This window comes from Pomacea canaliculata, linkage group LG11, assembly GCF_003073045.1.
Source record: "Pomacea canaliculata isolate SZHN2017 linkage group LG11, ASM307304v1, whole genome shotgun sequence".
NCBI lineage: Eukaryota > Metazoa > Mollusca > Gastropoda > Architaenioglossa > Ampullariidae > Pomacea > Pomacea canaliculata.
The window spans coordinates 17,409,600-17,426,581 of record NC_037600.1 but is presented as its reverse complement, the minus strand read 5'-3'; the positions used below and the strand labels follow the sequence as shown (position 1 = coordinate 17,426,581).

General features: G+C 42.9%; 1 protein-coding gene and 1 long non-coding RNA gene across 9 annotated transcripts in view; one reads left to right on the top strand and one right to left on the bottom strand.

Annotated features, from left to right (window-relative positions):
- LOC112575951 (nuclear receptor subfamily 5 group A member 2-like) overlaps positions 1–16,982 on the top strand; it is a 74,197-nt gene that overhangs the window by 10,739 nt on the left and 46,476 nt on the right. The window contains exon 1 of one of the 2 annotated variants that reach the window (XM_025258111.1): positions 16,501–16,636. The exons of the other annotated variant lie outside the window; for it this stretch is intronic. Within the exon in view, the coding sequence (XP_025113896.1) occupies positions 16,516–16,636 (121 nt within the window). The 5' untranslated portion in view covers positions 16,501–16,515. Of the gene's footprint in view, positions 1–16,500; positions 16,637–16,982 lie in introns of those variants that run through there. 2 annotated transcript variants of the gene reach the window in all.
- LOC112575962 overlaps positions 8,491–16,982 on the bottom strand; it is a 32,794-nt gene continuing 24,302 nt past the window's right edge. For 2 of the 7 annotated variants that reach the window (XR_003101711.1, XR_003101707.1), the window contains exons 2-5: positions 12,688–12,852; positions 11,582–11,805; positions 11,061–11,362; positions 8,505–10,239 (exon numbers count right to left, since the gene is read on the bottom strand). This is a non-coding gene — a long non-coding RNA (uncharacterized LOC112575962). Of the gene's footprint in view, positions 10,240–11,060; positions 11,363–11,581; positions 11,806–12,687; positions 12,853–13,237; positions 15,540–16,982 lie in introns of all 7 variants that reach the window. The other 5 variants (XR_003101712.1, XR_003101709.1, XR_003101708.1 and 2 more) reach the window with 4 other exon arrangements.

The window sequence follows — 16,982 nt, the reverse complement described above, 5'->3', positions numbered from 1 at the left end:
AATGCTTAAATTAACTTGCGTGGATAGGATGTTAACGAAGATTGGTATATATGTGGGCATACTTAGAGGAAGTGATGTTGAATATGGTTTTATCAGAGCAAAACGTGTTCAGCAATCAGTGTATGTTGTATAGCAGTTGGGTTGATGGCACTGATGGCAAAGAGACCAATTCAGTAAGCTTGATAATGGCATCTTTAATACCTCACTACTTTTATTTATAATTTTCTTTTACAATGATAAAGTATATTAACACTAAGGCGGGGTCAACCTTGCAGTGATACGATAATACAGAATAAATTTCTTGAAAGAAAGGAGGCTAGCAGTTTGTATTTGTGTAGGTGCGTATGTGTTTCTTTCTTTATTCTTCCATCTGCTCTAGAGATTTTCCGTTTTGAGCCACGGACGAAGGCCCATATATTTCAGACAAAAGGCTCTGAAAAAAAGAAAATGAACGAGAGGAAAATATTTTTATTTTCTGCTTTTTGCCCTCTTCTGCTGTCCTCTTATTCCTAGTACCTCTAAATAAAATTTCCCTGTGCACGGAAATAAGGGAATGCTCCTATCTGTGAAGTAGCTATTTGCTCACTGGCCGTAAGATGACTACAAAATTAAAGTCTCGGGAAGGAAGTCATGTCATTATGTAAATGTAATATGCTGGATGATTCCTAAACGTTGTATTATGCCTGAACAATACCAGAAACTTCTTTAGCAAGTTTATCATCCGAAACGCGACGGCCGGAGATAAGAAGTGTGGGTGGGAGGGATGGCGAGGGTCTCATTAGGAACACGGCGCCGCCTCCACCTGTCACTGCTACGTCGCCGCCATCTTGTAACACACCTGACGCGAGCACGTGAACAGACTATGGCGAACGGTGATGAACTTTAACATTTCGATTTCCTACGCTATTAATTTTTTTACTGCGTGCATGTGTTTATACTGTTCAGCAATAGAAATGTGTGTGCGCGCGCGTGTGTGAGTGGGTTGAGTGTTTACTCCTATGCGACAAAGTACAAACTCCACAACAGCGGGCCGGCGTATATGCAGATTCGTTATCTTGCGGTTTGTCGGCGTGCACAAAGGCAAAATAACACGTCTGGTTCTCTTGAGACATAACTTTCTCGACATTGAGATTAAGGTTGGAGATATCTAACGGCTTGTAGACTACTTGCCTTATACATCTTGCTGACTTTCAGTGTTTGTACATGCTGTACCATTGTTTATGTATGTTAGTACCATTTTTCCCCGGAAATAAGACCAGGTCTTGTTTTAATATAATTACTTTCTAATTCAATCTATCCGTCGCGTGTTTCAACAGACAAAACACATTTTTCCGTCTACTTTACGAGCATAACTAGCTTATATCAGGAGCATCCTGAAAATCATACTAGGCCTTAATTTTGGGTTAGGTCATATTGATAAACGCGGTTTTTCACTCCGTGCACGCACATAACCCACACAGATACAGACTGGCACGCACGTACCGCATACAGATACAGGCACAAGTACGCACACAAGCGCGCACACCTGCCAGACGACAGCCTAGCGATGGTGGGCAGGGCGCGTGCCGAGTAACCTGATCACCATGGGGCGCGCTGCTCGTGTCGCCTGTACCCGAGCTGACAACCCGGTTAGCGACCTGCTGCCACCCGCTCCACACGGCCTCGCCCTCCTCCACAGTGTCTGCATGCAGCATGTGTGTGTAAACGTGTATGTGTGCGTGTGTGCGCCTTTACACGCATTCACGCGTGTGTGTGTGTGCGCGCGCGCGTATTAATGTAAACAAATCAACAGTAGCCAAAGATTATTTTGTTGAGAAGCTCGTGCTGACGTCATACAGCACTCAACGAAACACTATAGTTACCGACACGCTAGAGTAACCACCCCACGCAGGTTAGCGACCTTCAAGTCTACTCATGCTTTGCATACACCAAGTGCACTCACTTTTCCAGTCGTACAGTTGTTTGTACTAACTCCCCACTTCTCACCACACAGCTGTACCAGCCCTAACTCTCACCACACAGCTGCAGTAGCCCTAACTCTCACCACACAGCTGTACCAGCCCTAACTCTCACCACACAGCTGTACCAGCCCTAACTCTCACCACACAGCTGTACCAGCCCTAACTCTCACCACACAGCTGTACCAGCCCTAACTCTCACCACACAGCTGTACTAGCCCTAACTCTCACCACACAGCTGTACTAGCCCTAACTCTCACCACACAGCTGTACCAGCCCTAACTCTCACCACACAGCTGTACTAGCCCTAACTCTCACCACACAGCTGTACTAGCCCTAGCTCTCACCACACAGCTGCAGTAGCCCTAACTCTCACCACACGGATGCTCTCGCCCCAGTGTCGTGTCACCACCAAGTACACCCTGATTTGATAAAACCATGCAGCACTAGACAAGACAGGAAAGCTAAAGGTCTTCAACTTTTGTGCTAACTGACAGTAACTGATAATAACAGAGGTAAGCACATTTCTCTACACACAAGAGAGCTCCACAAGCTGACAATATTTGCAAAGTTCAAAGTTGTCACAATGCCTGAAGGTATGAAGGTATTGAGCAGTTGTTCTTCCAGCTGTGGCTGCTGCAAGTAAGTTTCAAGAGTTCTTGATCAGACGGATCTGACTTGTCCCTAAAGCACATCAAAGACAGTCAATACAAAGGTAAATCAATCATCTCAACATTTCCGGAGCAGGCAGCAGACGTGAGCGCCCCCAAGCGACTCATTGTCGAGAAACGGAGGGCAGGACTGTTTGTTGCGCAGTTAGCTGTACTAAACTAATTCTCGCTACAAATGTCCAGAAAAGTCTTTTTTCGCTCCTCGAAAGACGAGATATTGTAAGGACCTTTGTCTATATACCTAGCTTTCTTTTGAATTATAAGTGGTGTTTGTCAATAAGCTCTTGGCGGAAATTTGCTACAACCAGGTTCATGGCGATTTTTTACATTTAATCGCGAAGAAATGTGCACAGCTGTGATCGCTTTGCTAGTGAAATAGCACTGTAGATGCATGTTATTACTGTTAGTTTATTGTCCTTTTGAGGGGAAGATTGTGTTAGCTGTTACATTAAATTGTGCAAAATTCGGCTTCCAGTCACTGTCTCATCGATCATTACTGTTGTACTGTTTTGTAGCGAAGAATGAGAACTTGTAAAAGGGAAGAAAAAACACTGGAAGGAGGTTGAGAGAGAGGTTGTTAAGCTACAACAGTTGTTTTACAGTTTACTATGTTTGGTTTTGTTTTTCTTTGTCTTTAGTGTATGTTTAGTTTTTTCCTTTCTTTGTTTCTGTCTTCATGAAGATGGTGTACTGTAGCACCTCTTGCAGTAGAATGGTTTCTTGCCTATAGGTGCAAAGAGGATCAGGTGAGAAGATCTGCTGAAGAAGGATGTAAACATTTCTATAGTTCGGGCTACTTCCTACACGTGCAGGACTGATAGCACAACCCTTGTCTTCTGTACCAGCCTTTCATCGAATATCATTTGTTTACATTGCACGTTAGGTAGTCTACAAACTGAGGGTGAAGGTTTGTAGCTATTGTAAAAACAAACTTACCTGGAAACTTTCTGATCTTGCAACAGTATGTTTCACTGAAAGGTGGTCTCAGCATGCCAGGCACACAGCTGTTTTATGTGATTCACACGTTAGAGAAATCATTCAGACAACACGAAACACATTCTGTATATGGATAAAGTGGTAAGAAAATTCATGATCCAGTTTGAAGGCAAGACTCATATGACAGACTTCACTCTTCGAACAAAATGGTGAGACTTCTCTTCCTCAATTTAAGACTGAACTTCAAGTTGAAAGAAAACACAAGATCTTTTGCAAATCAGCCAGCACATAAGAATAGGAAATGATGAAAATAAATCATCTATGAGTTATCTTAACTTAAAGCCATTTGTTACTGAGTTTGAATAAACATACACTGCTAAGTCTGTCTGAATTTTTACCGACCATGTGGTTACTGTGACCAAATGGCAAAAACAATGGGACACAGAAAAGTCTGCTTCTGCCATTAAGTGCTCCATGAAGGAGTCTAGAAGTGTTTGGCTAGGATTAAACATTCTTTGTGCTTAGCGCTCATTTGAATATAAGTATTTGTTTAAAGTATCTTTTAGTGTATTTGTTACTTTTATATGCCCCAGAAAATGGCTTAAAATTCGGGTCAGTTTCTGGGTTACAAAGCTCATATTTTTTTTCTGATTTATGCACCTATCTCAGTCTTTCATTAGAATCATAATTCTTTTAGTGTTGACACATTAATGTTGAAACACTCATGTGAGATGAGACAGAATAGCACACAAAAGTATTATTTAATGGCAATCATCACTGAACTTCGATTTCTTCCACAAAACCACGACAAAAAATATTGCACATGTCTTCTTGGCGTGTTTAAAATTATCTCCCTTGTATAAGCGCTAATAACTGCCGCAAGGAGCGCTCACCGCAATGCATGTGGCATCTGAGTGAATATTGTGTGATATTTTTAATATCTCAGTACCCTTTACAGGGTGACAAAGTAAAGATTCTTGGAACTTGCTTACAAGGCTGGCTGCCTTGCCTGATATAGCCTTAGTTGCTGGCTCGGCGTAAAATACCAATTCCACACCCGCTCACCGCGAAGTTGGTTTACTTTACCTGGGACTCACCATGTGTTGTGGCCAGTGAACTGTGACCTTGTCTTGGGTGTCAGGACGGCAAAGACAACCCTCTTGGTTCAGCCGCCTTCATAAATCAGGTCACATTACTGCTGGTCAGATGGTAAAACTCTTGTCCCAGTCACAGACCCTCGGGCCAACTACCTTCAGCTTTAAAGTGAAGCACACTGGCCACAAGGCAAGGGTCGTCTATTGTATTGGTAACTCCAGTATGGGTGCATACCTCGGAAATGATGATGATGATGATTAGTTAATAATTATTCTTTCATTCCTTTTTGTCAGCCTCCCTTCTATACATCCTGTCAAGCACAAAAATAGCTAAACAGCAAAATACTTTGTACATTTTGTTAGAGTAGCTCTCTTAGATTATATATATATATATTACACATGCAATCCTTTGAACTGTGAAATAATCACATCGCTAGTTAGACGCGAGAACTTGTACTTTGTCAACTACTAGTGCTTAGAATTTTAGAAGCTTTGGTCTATTAGTTTGTAAGCGCTTAGTAGGTCAGATAAGTGATGAAAGTGGAAGAAATGAATGAGGCGGACCATCAAGGGGAGTGCATAAGAAAAGGAGGGGAGACAAAATGAGGAAGGAGACGAGAGGCTTGAGTTCTCAACTGAGAGCTCGGGTGTCATTTAACAAGAGGACAGTGCCATAATCGTTTCCGGTTGACGTGGTGACTCTAAAGAAGCCCGGTAACAAGTGAGTACAAGCTAGGAAAAAGCAGTAGATAGCAAAAAATGGTCCCTTTCTAAGTGGGATTCTTTTTTAACTTGGCTCAAGAAGCAGCACTTAAAACAGACGCAAACATCAACTAAGCATCTAATTACAGTTTCGCTTGAAAACAAAAATCACAACCAAACTTCACGCCACTGTTTCGGCAAATTTTCCTACCTGGAGTCTAACCCGTTGCCGTCTGTCCAAAGGCAACGATAAAACAAAACATCTCCCGCCACTGATAACAAAGAGGTTCTGGCGCCAGCGCTATGTCTTTTGTGGGGATGACTACCGTGTCATTTGGCGATCGTATCGGCCTGTCTTGGAGTGCACCCGGCCTCTCATCCTGTAGTAATAGCCCGTTTCTCGTGGCAAAAACAAAAGTGGGGCGGACCGTGGCGTACCTTAACAAGTGGTGTCGGTCGCTGCCGACGATCAAGGTGAAGGTTTTTGGTTTCGCCGCCATCGTCGTCTGCGATGAAAGACTCGGCGTAGAGACATGCGAGACCCGCTGGAGGCCGGCGGACAAAGCAGGTCAGGGTGCGGGCTCTTGCGTCACGGCGCGTTCTCAGTACCCGGCGGCATCTCAGTAACCGTCTCGGTGCTCAAGCTCAGAAAACGGGATGGAGCGCGAGGTTTGACGTCCCGCGGTCCTGGCCGCTCATCAGACTACAACCTGCTGTGCGCCCTCTGCTCGTCTTCCTGTTATGACGGTCGTAAATATTTGTAAAGAGATCCTTGATGGTGTCTTCAGCCCACTGAGTGTTGCCACCAAGAATGATGGACTGTAAAAATTCACACTCTACATGTGGATGTGACCTCACTATCCTGCACTTCACCGGCTGTTGAGACCAAATCTGACACTTCTGTATTGGCCGGGTAATCTGGTCATGAAATCTAACGTATAAGAATAATAAGAATAATACACAGGATTAACCAGTCGACAAAACACCACCTCTTTTCAAGTCACTTGGGCTAGCAACTCGTATATGTAATATGTTGTAGAAAATCTACCATACATATTCCAGATATGTCATGATACTGAATATTATTATAATCGTGTAAAAATGGGATTGTTATCTGCCCAAAAGAACATACAGAAAGTTTGCTAAACGCGGAAGAGACTCGAACCAGTCGAAGAGTTTCTTGTTAAAGACAGAAGGAAACTAACATTATTAGCCATGTGACTAGCTGACATGTAAGATGCACAGCACATCCTGAACTACCAGCCTGATGACTAATGTCTACAAGTCCGCTAAAATGCTTTTATAAAATATCAGTCAGTTAGCTGACTGTCAGAGTTATTATTCAACTAGTGGCTAGCGATGTTCTATGCATCTGGCCACAGGCTAGATAGTAAAAGTTCTTGAGCTTATTCACTAAAAGGAGAGTTAATAAAAGATTTAAGCACTTCAATGATATAGTTATATAAATAATAAACTGTGCTGCCTTTTGTAGTTCAAATATCATAGAGTTTTTACTAACTGCATCAGGAACTCGCTACATGTAATGGAGTTGATGAGCGGGACAAAGATTATCTCATTAAAAGAGAACATCGCACTCATGGCCTTCCAGCAAAGACTTGGAGTGGAGGAGGGAGGGGCTGTATGAAGAGTTTGACTATTTCCTGAAAGACTACATGTTATAAAATTAAAGTAGACAACTGAATACAAATTCAACACAAACGCCCGTCTTTATTTTATGAACAAGTATGTTAACCTTGAGCGGCAATGGTGGCTGGAGTGCAGGCCCTGGGTGGAAGATTGGGTAAAAGTTGAGTGAAGGACGCTTTCACCGAGGTGTCACGCCAGAATATCAGCGTCCTCCATTCTCTTCCAAAGTTCCTGAGAAACAAAGCTTGTACGGCAAAGACTTTCTTTCCTTTCTTTTCTTTCTTCTTAAAGTTTGAAACTACTTGGGCCTTTGTGTTGTAATAATGTTCTTTGTGTTTACCTAGCAATTATCTGTGATCCTTTGTAATCTCAAATAAGGATATTTAAATACGTGTGGTTTTTTCTTTGAGGTGGGGGGGGGGGAAGCTGCGGGTTCCAAACGGAAAATCTCCCAGTTTTGCTGTTCCTTAAGTTCTCCATGTTTTCTCAGAACTGTAACGTAAAAGTTTTTTCTTCTAATAAACCTCACTGAGAAATAGTTGAAATCTACATCTGTCACAAGATGAAAGATTATTTCAATTGAATTTAAATGTGTTTACTAACCACAGAGACGCACTCTTCATCCTCTTTCTAAAAACTGAGCAGGATGCGGTTATTTACAGTAAATACAAGGTCGCCAGGATGTTGTCAGCTGCCTAATCAGCCTGATGGCCGGTGAGATCAACTGTTCTCAGCACAGCTGTGAAAAAATGCCATCGGTGGAGATTATCAAGACTGCTGCCGCCTTTACCTTGCCAGCAGAATGTTGTCGGTAGTGAGGAGGTCCCCGTTCGCTAGTCACTACATCTTGGACTCAGAGTTTGTCTCGGGGCCCTCTCTTCATGTCACCACTTCGTAGTCCTGGTAGTTGGGGGTTTCTTCGGACACTCCTGTTTTTATCCCTCCCAATCCCATCATAGTGCGAAATGAGCTCAGAGTGGAAGCACTTTCCCGCCAAACCAAGCAGCTAGGCTAAAGATGCTTCCCATGTCATTACTGTCACTAAGATGTCACTAGCATCTAGGTTTTGCGGGTAGTGGCATCAGTTTCTGCAACTTTCAAGACGGCACTACAACAGTGATGTTCGTGAAATCCTTGAATTATACTTTTGACATGTTAATCAGTACTGTGTGTTTGTGTCTCTGTGTGTGTGTTTTTTTTTGTACTCTTAACTGTAGCAAGAGCAAATGAAAGTTCGAGTTTTATGTTATGTCAAGGAACGGTCTGAAGACTTCTTGGGAAGATCACAGGTTGCTCTTCACTAGGGATTGCCACAATGTTTCAGTTTGAATGTTAGGAAATTAAGCATACGCTAGCAATTAAGAGTGCGTGCTTGCTTGTGAATGTGTAGGAGCAATATGCTATCTGTTCCGCCATCTGGTGTAGAAACAGATATGCACAGGTTCTTCAAATGATTCAACCAGGTTAAAAGGTTGATCCGTTGTTATTAATCACACGAAAAGGCAAATCCTCAGCTTCCTGTACAACAATCGCTTTTATTTGTTAGAATCCTTAGTTTAACGATTTAGGAACATCAATAACAGCTGAATGCAGCAGCTGTAAAATAATCAGACGTTGATGTATTTTCTTCCATTTGTCAACAAAATGAAAAAGTGTATTTGTGAGTGCGTGTCTATAAGTGTGTGTGTGTGTGCACTTACGTGCTGAACCACATAAAGTATGAACGATAATGTATTATCAAACCGTTGATAGTCTGAGACAGTCTCTAGGAAAAACAGATGCATGCTGGACACTATTATTGCTGACTCCCAGAACGCGTATATGGACTATACTTCACTGACCATGAGACAGAATGCGTTTGAAGACTGTTCTCACTAGTTGTCTGGACTCGGGTGCCTCTAGCTAGATGCTACGGCAACAGTCAGCTAAACTGCTCCTCAGATATGAGTAGTTTAGCTGGCTGCTAGACGTTGGCGTCCACCTAGCACGACTGACCAACCGGCCCCCGGCTACCCCCTATTGTCAGTAAGATGGAATCTTTATCAAAGAAAGAGCTAAGCTTTGGAAATAATAAAGACCCAAATGAGGCTCTTGTTGTTTGGAAGAGGTGCCTTTACCAATGATTTATATGTTCAGTAGAGGATGAGGGAGCAGACCATCCGGGTGTCTCTCAACCCTCACGGCGGCGCCTTTGTACCCATCAGCTGCCGGTGCCGGTGCGTGCCACCAAGGATGTCTGTCACGTGACGATAGCGCCACTTCCGCTCCGCGCACGGCTCTGATCTTCTCAAGGTTGAAGAAACAAAAGGTTGTGTGGCGAATTTGATCAGTTTCACGCGTCGAAGCAGTTTGTAATTACACCCAATTCCCTTCTGGTGCAGACATCTTTGTTTTCGTCATTCCCCTCCCCGGCCTCTCCTCGTACAGACTTTTGCTTTCGAGCATGTCCTTCAGCGCCTGGCGTGGTGTTTGGCGGGCTGGTCATAAAGCCTGCCCGGGCTCTGTCTGTCTGTCTGTTTGCAGGCTCACGCACAATGATAAAAAAAACTGGGGGCCAGGGAGGGAGCGGGAGGGAAAGCGGAGGGAAGCGAGGTTTGCTTTTTTGGTTGCATCCTGAAACACGTCCACGCTGATTTTCTTTCAAGACTAAGAGACCAATGGTTTACCAAAAAAGATGACTCCAAACATCTGCCTGCAGCAGGACGGCAAGCCCCAAAACCAGGTGAAGGGCCAGAGGCAGCTGCTGGGTGGCTCGGCAATCGGACGATACACTTGGCACACCTGCCGTTGCGTAGGCAATCGTTCATGTGCTACAGCATGCACACGAAACGTCTGTAGCCAATGACGAAGCGTTACTAAAAAACGCCAGAACGTATGTCTTCTCTCAGCTCTCTTGTCCTCAGACATAAGAGGGTCTGGATGTTTTCATAAGCAGCAGGGCGAGACTTCCTTTATCACCTGACACTCTGATCATCATCCATTTATTTTCTTTTTTAGTAGGACAACGTCCATTACCCTGCACTCTGCCATTTAACCATTAGTCAGTACTATGCTCCTCAAACACCGTCTCCGGCGTGCCTGCAGCGGGGTGACGGACCAGTTGCCTTGCTAAAGGGTGGCTTGCATACGATTTGTCTGAGCCTGGCAGGCCAGCTATGTCTTCATGTCCTATGTCGAGTGACTGGTTGTCGAACTCTTTAGGTCTCATTTTCCCACTTTCTTTCTTCTTCCCTGATTTCAACAAATATAAAGAGCGATAAGTAACAATCTCCAAACTTATCGAATGTTGATTAACGAGAGTAGCCACAGAACTAAATACTTAATCTCATCTGCATGCAACTGACAGCCGCTTCAGTGCAATATATATGATCAAACATTGCTCAATGCAAGAAGATGAGGCCAGTGTTACATACGATGAGTACAACAGATGCTTACTACAATCCACTATGTTTGAGTGTCTCAGCTGAACACCAGGCCGAGTGGAATGTAGCGAACCATCTTCACAACGTCGTCAACATCCCTTTCCTAATACCTCTCTCCTCCCCTCTTTCTCTCCTCTCTCTCTCTCTCTGACCCCATCCCTTCTCCCTCTCTCGTTCTCTCTTTCTGTCTCACTCTCGTCTGTGCTGTCAGTTCATGGACAGGAAGGAGAGACAACTGCAGGCTTCTTATTCTGTGTGTTTTGCCCACAAGAATCTGCGATCAACACAGAACTGGCAAGGCGCGGGCTTTGGTCCAGTGACGTCAGGGCTTATTTGTCCTGCCCTCTGATGGACTCAAGAGATATTGTCCCTGTGGCGGGCCGTGAACTCCGGCTGAAGGTGCGTGCACACAAGTACACACTGAGACAGTTTGAACTTAAAACACAAGCATGCTTGATTGTGGGCGCATGCACGCACGCACACATCACACACAAGAGCGCAAAGTGGGGAGAAAGAACCATACAACCACATAGAAATACATATGCAACAACACAGACACACAACCATGTAGATATTCAGACATGCAGATATTAGAATCAAGTTAAATCTCGAAAGAATTACATAACTTACTGCCCAGCCACTGAAGTCAAAGTGTCTTCTATTTGTCACGTTCAATATTGTTTTAACATGCAGCTCTCAAACCCCCTGCGACCCCCAGCCCTCGCTGTCCAATGTCGCCGGTGGATGGAGAGGTGTGGGACAGGGGGCCATGTGACCAGAACCTCCCTTCCTTCCCCTCTCGATGCAGGGCGAGGGGACAGATGCAGGATTATCGTAACGCCGAGAATGAGCCAGTCACTCCGGCCTCAGCACCCTGTGGTCAGTGTCTGATGCAGATGAATGGTAGCTGTGTCCTGGCGGTCAGGAGTGAACTGCGCAGTTAAGACAACAAGTGTAAAGTGGGTAACGCATGGACAGTACATCATTACTGTCGGTAAAGTGTGGTTATAAATAAATAACTTAGGAGACTAAGAACTAAGTACAAGAAGATTGTACCCTGCAAGACGAAAGTATTTGCTGGTCAGTTTTCCAAGGTAAAGACTTTTGCTCACTTGCTTCAGCAGCCTTTGTGGAAGGTTTCTAGGCCCTACCTGTTGTTTGTGACTCCAGTCTGTGAGGGCGGTAAAGTCCACAGGAGCCACAGCTCACAGCCAGTGAGCACATGGAGTGTCAAACGTGGGGCTGTGTGACCGGCTGTGTGACCGGCTGTGTGACGAGCATTTCACACAGACTGCTTCTGTGAGCATCAGATCTCATCGTTCAGTATAGTGCCCTCTCGTGGTTTCTGACTCCATTCAACCCCCGGGATACGTACCTGCACAACATAAAAGAACGGTAATGTGACAAACTTTCTTCCCTCCGACATTTTACACTCTCTCTCTCTCATACACACACGCTCAAGCGCGCGTATGGTGCAGACACGAGAGACACAAACACTCTCACACAAACATATATGTATTAAAGTAAATGTACAAATAGCACACAATATTTTGATGTTTCTTCATTTCTAATGTAGCAGTAACAGTTAACTTTAAAGAGATAATTGTGTCCTGGTGCACTTTTCATTTAACCTTACTGACTTTACACACTGCAAGTGGCCTGTTATTTTAAAATTAGTAGTCTGAAATAAACTCTAGCAAATATGTTAAATGTAGAACATAAATATTCTATAAATATAAATGTTTTTCTCGATTTGTGTGCCTTGTTGTCTTTGCCGTCAAGATGAAGAACGGCGACTACAGTATCTCTTCCCACGGAAGTCTTGTATTGCAGTTCCGTTTAGTTGAGGGAATTATCAAGTTTTCATCCTTCTTTATGCTGATTAAGTTTAATGTTCTGCTTCAAAACATAAGGATTCAGTAAGTTTAACATGTATTTGGATAAAACAACATGCAAGCAATGAAAACTGAACAAAAAAATACAGAGCCTCAAGCTCAAGCTCAGAACTTCAGGCAAAACATTCTACTAGGTATCGACAATCAAAAATTTGTTGTATATATATATATTGTTATTGATTAAGAAGACAAAGAGTTATTAAAAAAAACAAAATCTGAGTCAGTTGCTTAAAATCACCTGCCACCCATATAACTAACGGTGTTTTAGCGCTCATGTCACCTGGCAGCACTGAGATAATGTCTCAAACTGCTTATCTAAGCTCTGCAGACTTACCGCTGATGTTTATTCTGATATTAAATACCTTATTGAAGTCCTGGTGGTATCTTGCAGAGTTCAAATATCTTGTTAGTGTCTGCCTTCCGTTTTATCAATATTTTTGCGGTGTTTTAACTGCCTGTTGATGTCTCGAGGACATATCCATTGTTGTGTTCATGTCTTGCTGCCATGGCTGCTCTTCAGTCCTGCGCTGAGAGAATTGCAAGTGTTTTATGGACGATGGAAAATAAACGGAAATAAGGCTAACATCATGCACGTGGTTATAGTCAACCAGACTCTGCTAAATATTCTTGAGTGAGTTAGCAAGTGAGCTAGCTAGCTACTGAGAAAGAAGAATCACTACTCAGTTCTTATAAAGCATGGGTAAATGTGGATACCATTAGACCATCTCAGCTTAGGTTTGTTAGGAAATACGAGGAATCAACTAGAAGTGTGATGATGTTTAACACGGGGAGAGTAGATGCTCCCATGGAGCAGCTCTGTCAGCATTTTCATCTTCCTGAAGAAAAGGGAAAAAAGGATTCCTGAGATGTCATTGTTTGGGTTTACAGACACAGTACAAAAAAAAATGTTACCTTCACATGAAGGAAAAAATGTTGTTTCCCATTAAAATGTTCACAGCTTCAGACAGAAGATGCTGCTTGCTGAATCGGAAAACCTCACAAACAGTGTCGTCACTGTAATCAATGGCAGTGACACAAAGAATTCTTCACACAACATTGCAGACACAAGTGATAACTGAGCAGACAAGACTGCTAGTTTAGCATACAGGCCCAATGATTTAGTAAAAATAACAGCATGCAACATGAATAATTTAGCACACAACAGTAGTGACCTCGCACACCGGACTGCCCTGCAGACCTCGTTCACCACTTTCACAACATACAGAACTCTGCTGGGCGTCTGATGCTCAAAACAAGGACTGGAATCATGTCACTGTCCTTCTTTCTTGTCACTCGCTGTCTGTGTTAATGCTCGCATTCAGTAAGTTGTCTGTGCTTTACTCTTTCAACGCACTCCGAACTTCTCCCTCCCCCTCTATCCCACCAATCCCAACTGAAAAGGTTGCTATTCGTCTGACCAGCGCACGGTCTACACCTGTCGCCAAAAGAGTAAGGTAGGGTCACCAACTTGCTACCCATGGTGCAGCGAGCAGTAGAACTTACTTCCCTTTTATATCCGCCGCCTACTGTTGAGGTGTTAAAAACACTTCTTGTAAGTGAGCACTCCTAAACACACTCCACTTACTCCTCCTTCTCCGTCTTTCTCTTTATCTCTAGTTCTTGATTAGTATGTCCTGCTGATATCCTTTTGTTGGTTACATTTTAGCTTATGCACTCTGTCCTCTGTGCCATAACTGTCTTTCGTCCTTCATCCTTACCAGTCGCCGCTCCATCATGTCCTATACTCGTGTTTGTGCCAAACGCTTTGCGCGCGCTCCTATATGACCGTGATCCTACACTATATAAATCTCTAATTATTTATTATTATGTATCAGAGAACACTGGTGACATAGCAAACACCAGTAATAATTTAATATACAGCACTGGTTCGTACCGGGAACTACGTAACAGTGTGCATCACATCAACACCTACACAAAATGTGCTGAAATGAGTGACGACTAGACAATGCACACATGTTAAATAACAGCATTTAATAAAATGCTAATACAATAATCTATAATATTTATTAACTCCTTATGATATTACTGTAAAACTAGCTATATGCCAATGGACAAACACACACACACAAGGCACACAGCATCTGCTGCACGCATGCTCCTACGTACTCTTTCTGAACATCTTTTAGCTAAGGAAGTTTGGGGAAACAATCATGGAGAGATTAAATGTTTAAACGTTTAAGGGAAGGATGAGGTATCGTCAGGGTGACGAAATCAAAATATCTAAAATCCCAATGGATATGTCAACAAATCTGTTTACCCAAGTCAATTTAAAATTTATTCGAAAGCTAATATAATGCAGTGGTAATGAGTGTCTTATTGGTTTTATTGGCGTGTGTATATCAAAAACAAAGGGCACCGCGCACACTGAATCAAAATCTTTATCTCTTTAATATTTGTCTTCACAACTTCAAAAAAAAACGAGTGATATAAAAAGAAATATGTAAAACCCACACAATTCATCAAAACCGTTGACATGCTGTGTGACGTCACCGGATCGCTGTCCTTCCGTAAAGACTTTCTTAGCCAGTTGTCCACTATATACTATGGTTTGTTTTTTGTTTTGTTTTGTTGTTTTGTTTTGTTTTGTTTTGTTTTTTGGTGGTTGTTCTTGGTGGTGTTTGTTTTGCATGACGGTCATATAAAACATTGCCTGATATAATCCAGCCTTTGACAATATCAGCGCTCAAACCAATGCTTATTAAATCGTCAGGTTGATTTGTTCTCTCTTGAGTTCAGGGTTAGGGTTATCCAACGGCTTGGGCTCTGTGGGCGAGTGTACAAGACAAAATCAAAAGGCATTCCCAAGCGCTTAGTCTTAAAATAAGTTTTATTCAAAAGTACATAGCAAAAATGTTGAACTTGAAAATAATCTAATAGTACTGAATGGAAATGTGTTAATAAGTGGATTGCTTGACTATCGTAGTATCCAATAAGACAATTGATAATTCTGGCGTCCGGGAGTGATCCGAGCTCCCTCATCCGATACCTTTTGGTGTTATACAGCGCGAGTTCCGCCATGTGTTACTGTATCCGGAATAGTCCCAGACTCACCCTTGTGTGCCTGTCAGTCGCAATAAGCTGCTGTATCCGGAGTCATCACACCCACACTGCAAAGAGTCGTTTTACCGTGCTGTCAAAGCCATGTTGTCCTCGGATGAAAACTGTTGCCTTTTTTCTTTTTTAGCCGTATACACTGAATGAAATTAAATGGCGATTGATAAAATCTTCAGCTTTCTACGTTAGACGAGGATGCCATGCACACTAATCCAATTCTTTTATTACTCAGCAACTTTTTGTCTAATTGCCTCCCCTTTATATTTTGTGTCTGGAATATATCCTCTCCTGCTTGTCTGTACTTTTCGCTATGGCATTCTTATCTTTGATGTTCATATGCACCATGAAGTGATGAAGTAGCTTTTTTGGTCATCTGTATATTAGTCGAATTCCACCTTCTAGTTAGCAAACTCTTAGTGAATTACAGTCCCCTTATCAACTTCTCTGTGATCACATGGCAGTACTTTTTTGGCATAAATGGAAATGAGAAGACAGACAGTTTATCCTAAAACATTAAATGATCTATATATAAGTTATACATATATCGGAGCTCTACTTTTTTAAGACGTGTTGCATTTGCGGAGTACGAAGAGCAAATCAACGATCGTCGCCAACGAGATGAGACCATGATAAAGAGGTGGTGGAGTTTAGTGAGGGGTGGGGAATACTCGGTGTTTGATGCCGAGTCAGCAACTAAGGCGACATCACGACAAAGCAGCCGGCCATGGTGCCAAATGATGATGATGATGATGATGATGATGTAGTTTTATAGCGCGCTAGTATCCGCATCACAAAGATGCGCTCAATGCGCGGTGATCCCAGCAGCCACCAAACTGCAGGTCAAATGAAAACTTCAAAAAAGTTTAAACAAGTGAGTCTTCAGATTTTTCTTGAAAGATCCAATAAATCAATAAATAAGATCAATAAATGCAGATAAAGAACAGTGTGCTCGAGAAGAGGTCTGAGCCCAGGACAACCAATCCTCACTGTATTGGTGACAGGTGCTAACCGCTACGCCACCGGACCGCAACTAGGGCTGGCCACTCAATGGATGAAGACTGATTGTGCAGGACACTCGAACAAACAGGCCTGCAAGTATACACGTGCTCACAGACATGCGAGTATTTGGCAAGAGAGATGAGAGGAAAGAGGGAAAGAAACAGAAGGAAGAAGGACAAGGAACTAAAGGGATCGAACTAAATGTCAGGTCAGGTAGAGTGACAGAAGGAAATGAAGGTAGGTTGGTTGATTTTTACCTCGTGCCAGCAACTACGGCTATTTTACGATGGAATGGAGTTGAAGGAAAAAAAAACGAAAATAAGAGAGAGAGAAAGTGGAAGGGATCGCTAACAAAAAAGGCTATAAAATAACAAATGCAGAAAGCATCATAAAGTCTAACATCTCCCACTATACACCCTTGAGTCTCGCCTGGCTCTCTCTCACTCACACACACACAATCGCTCACTCACTCTCGCTCTTGTTCTCTCTCTCTCCCTTCTTCCCTGCATTCGATTCTCATGTTTATTACACAAGATAATAAAAATTTCCGATAAGTGCCTCATCCAAGTTCTGTGCTCAGATC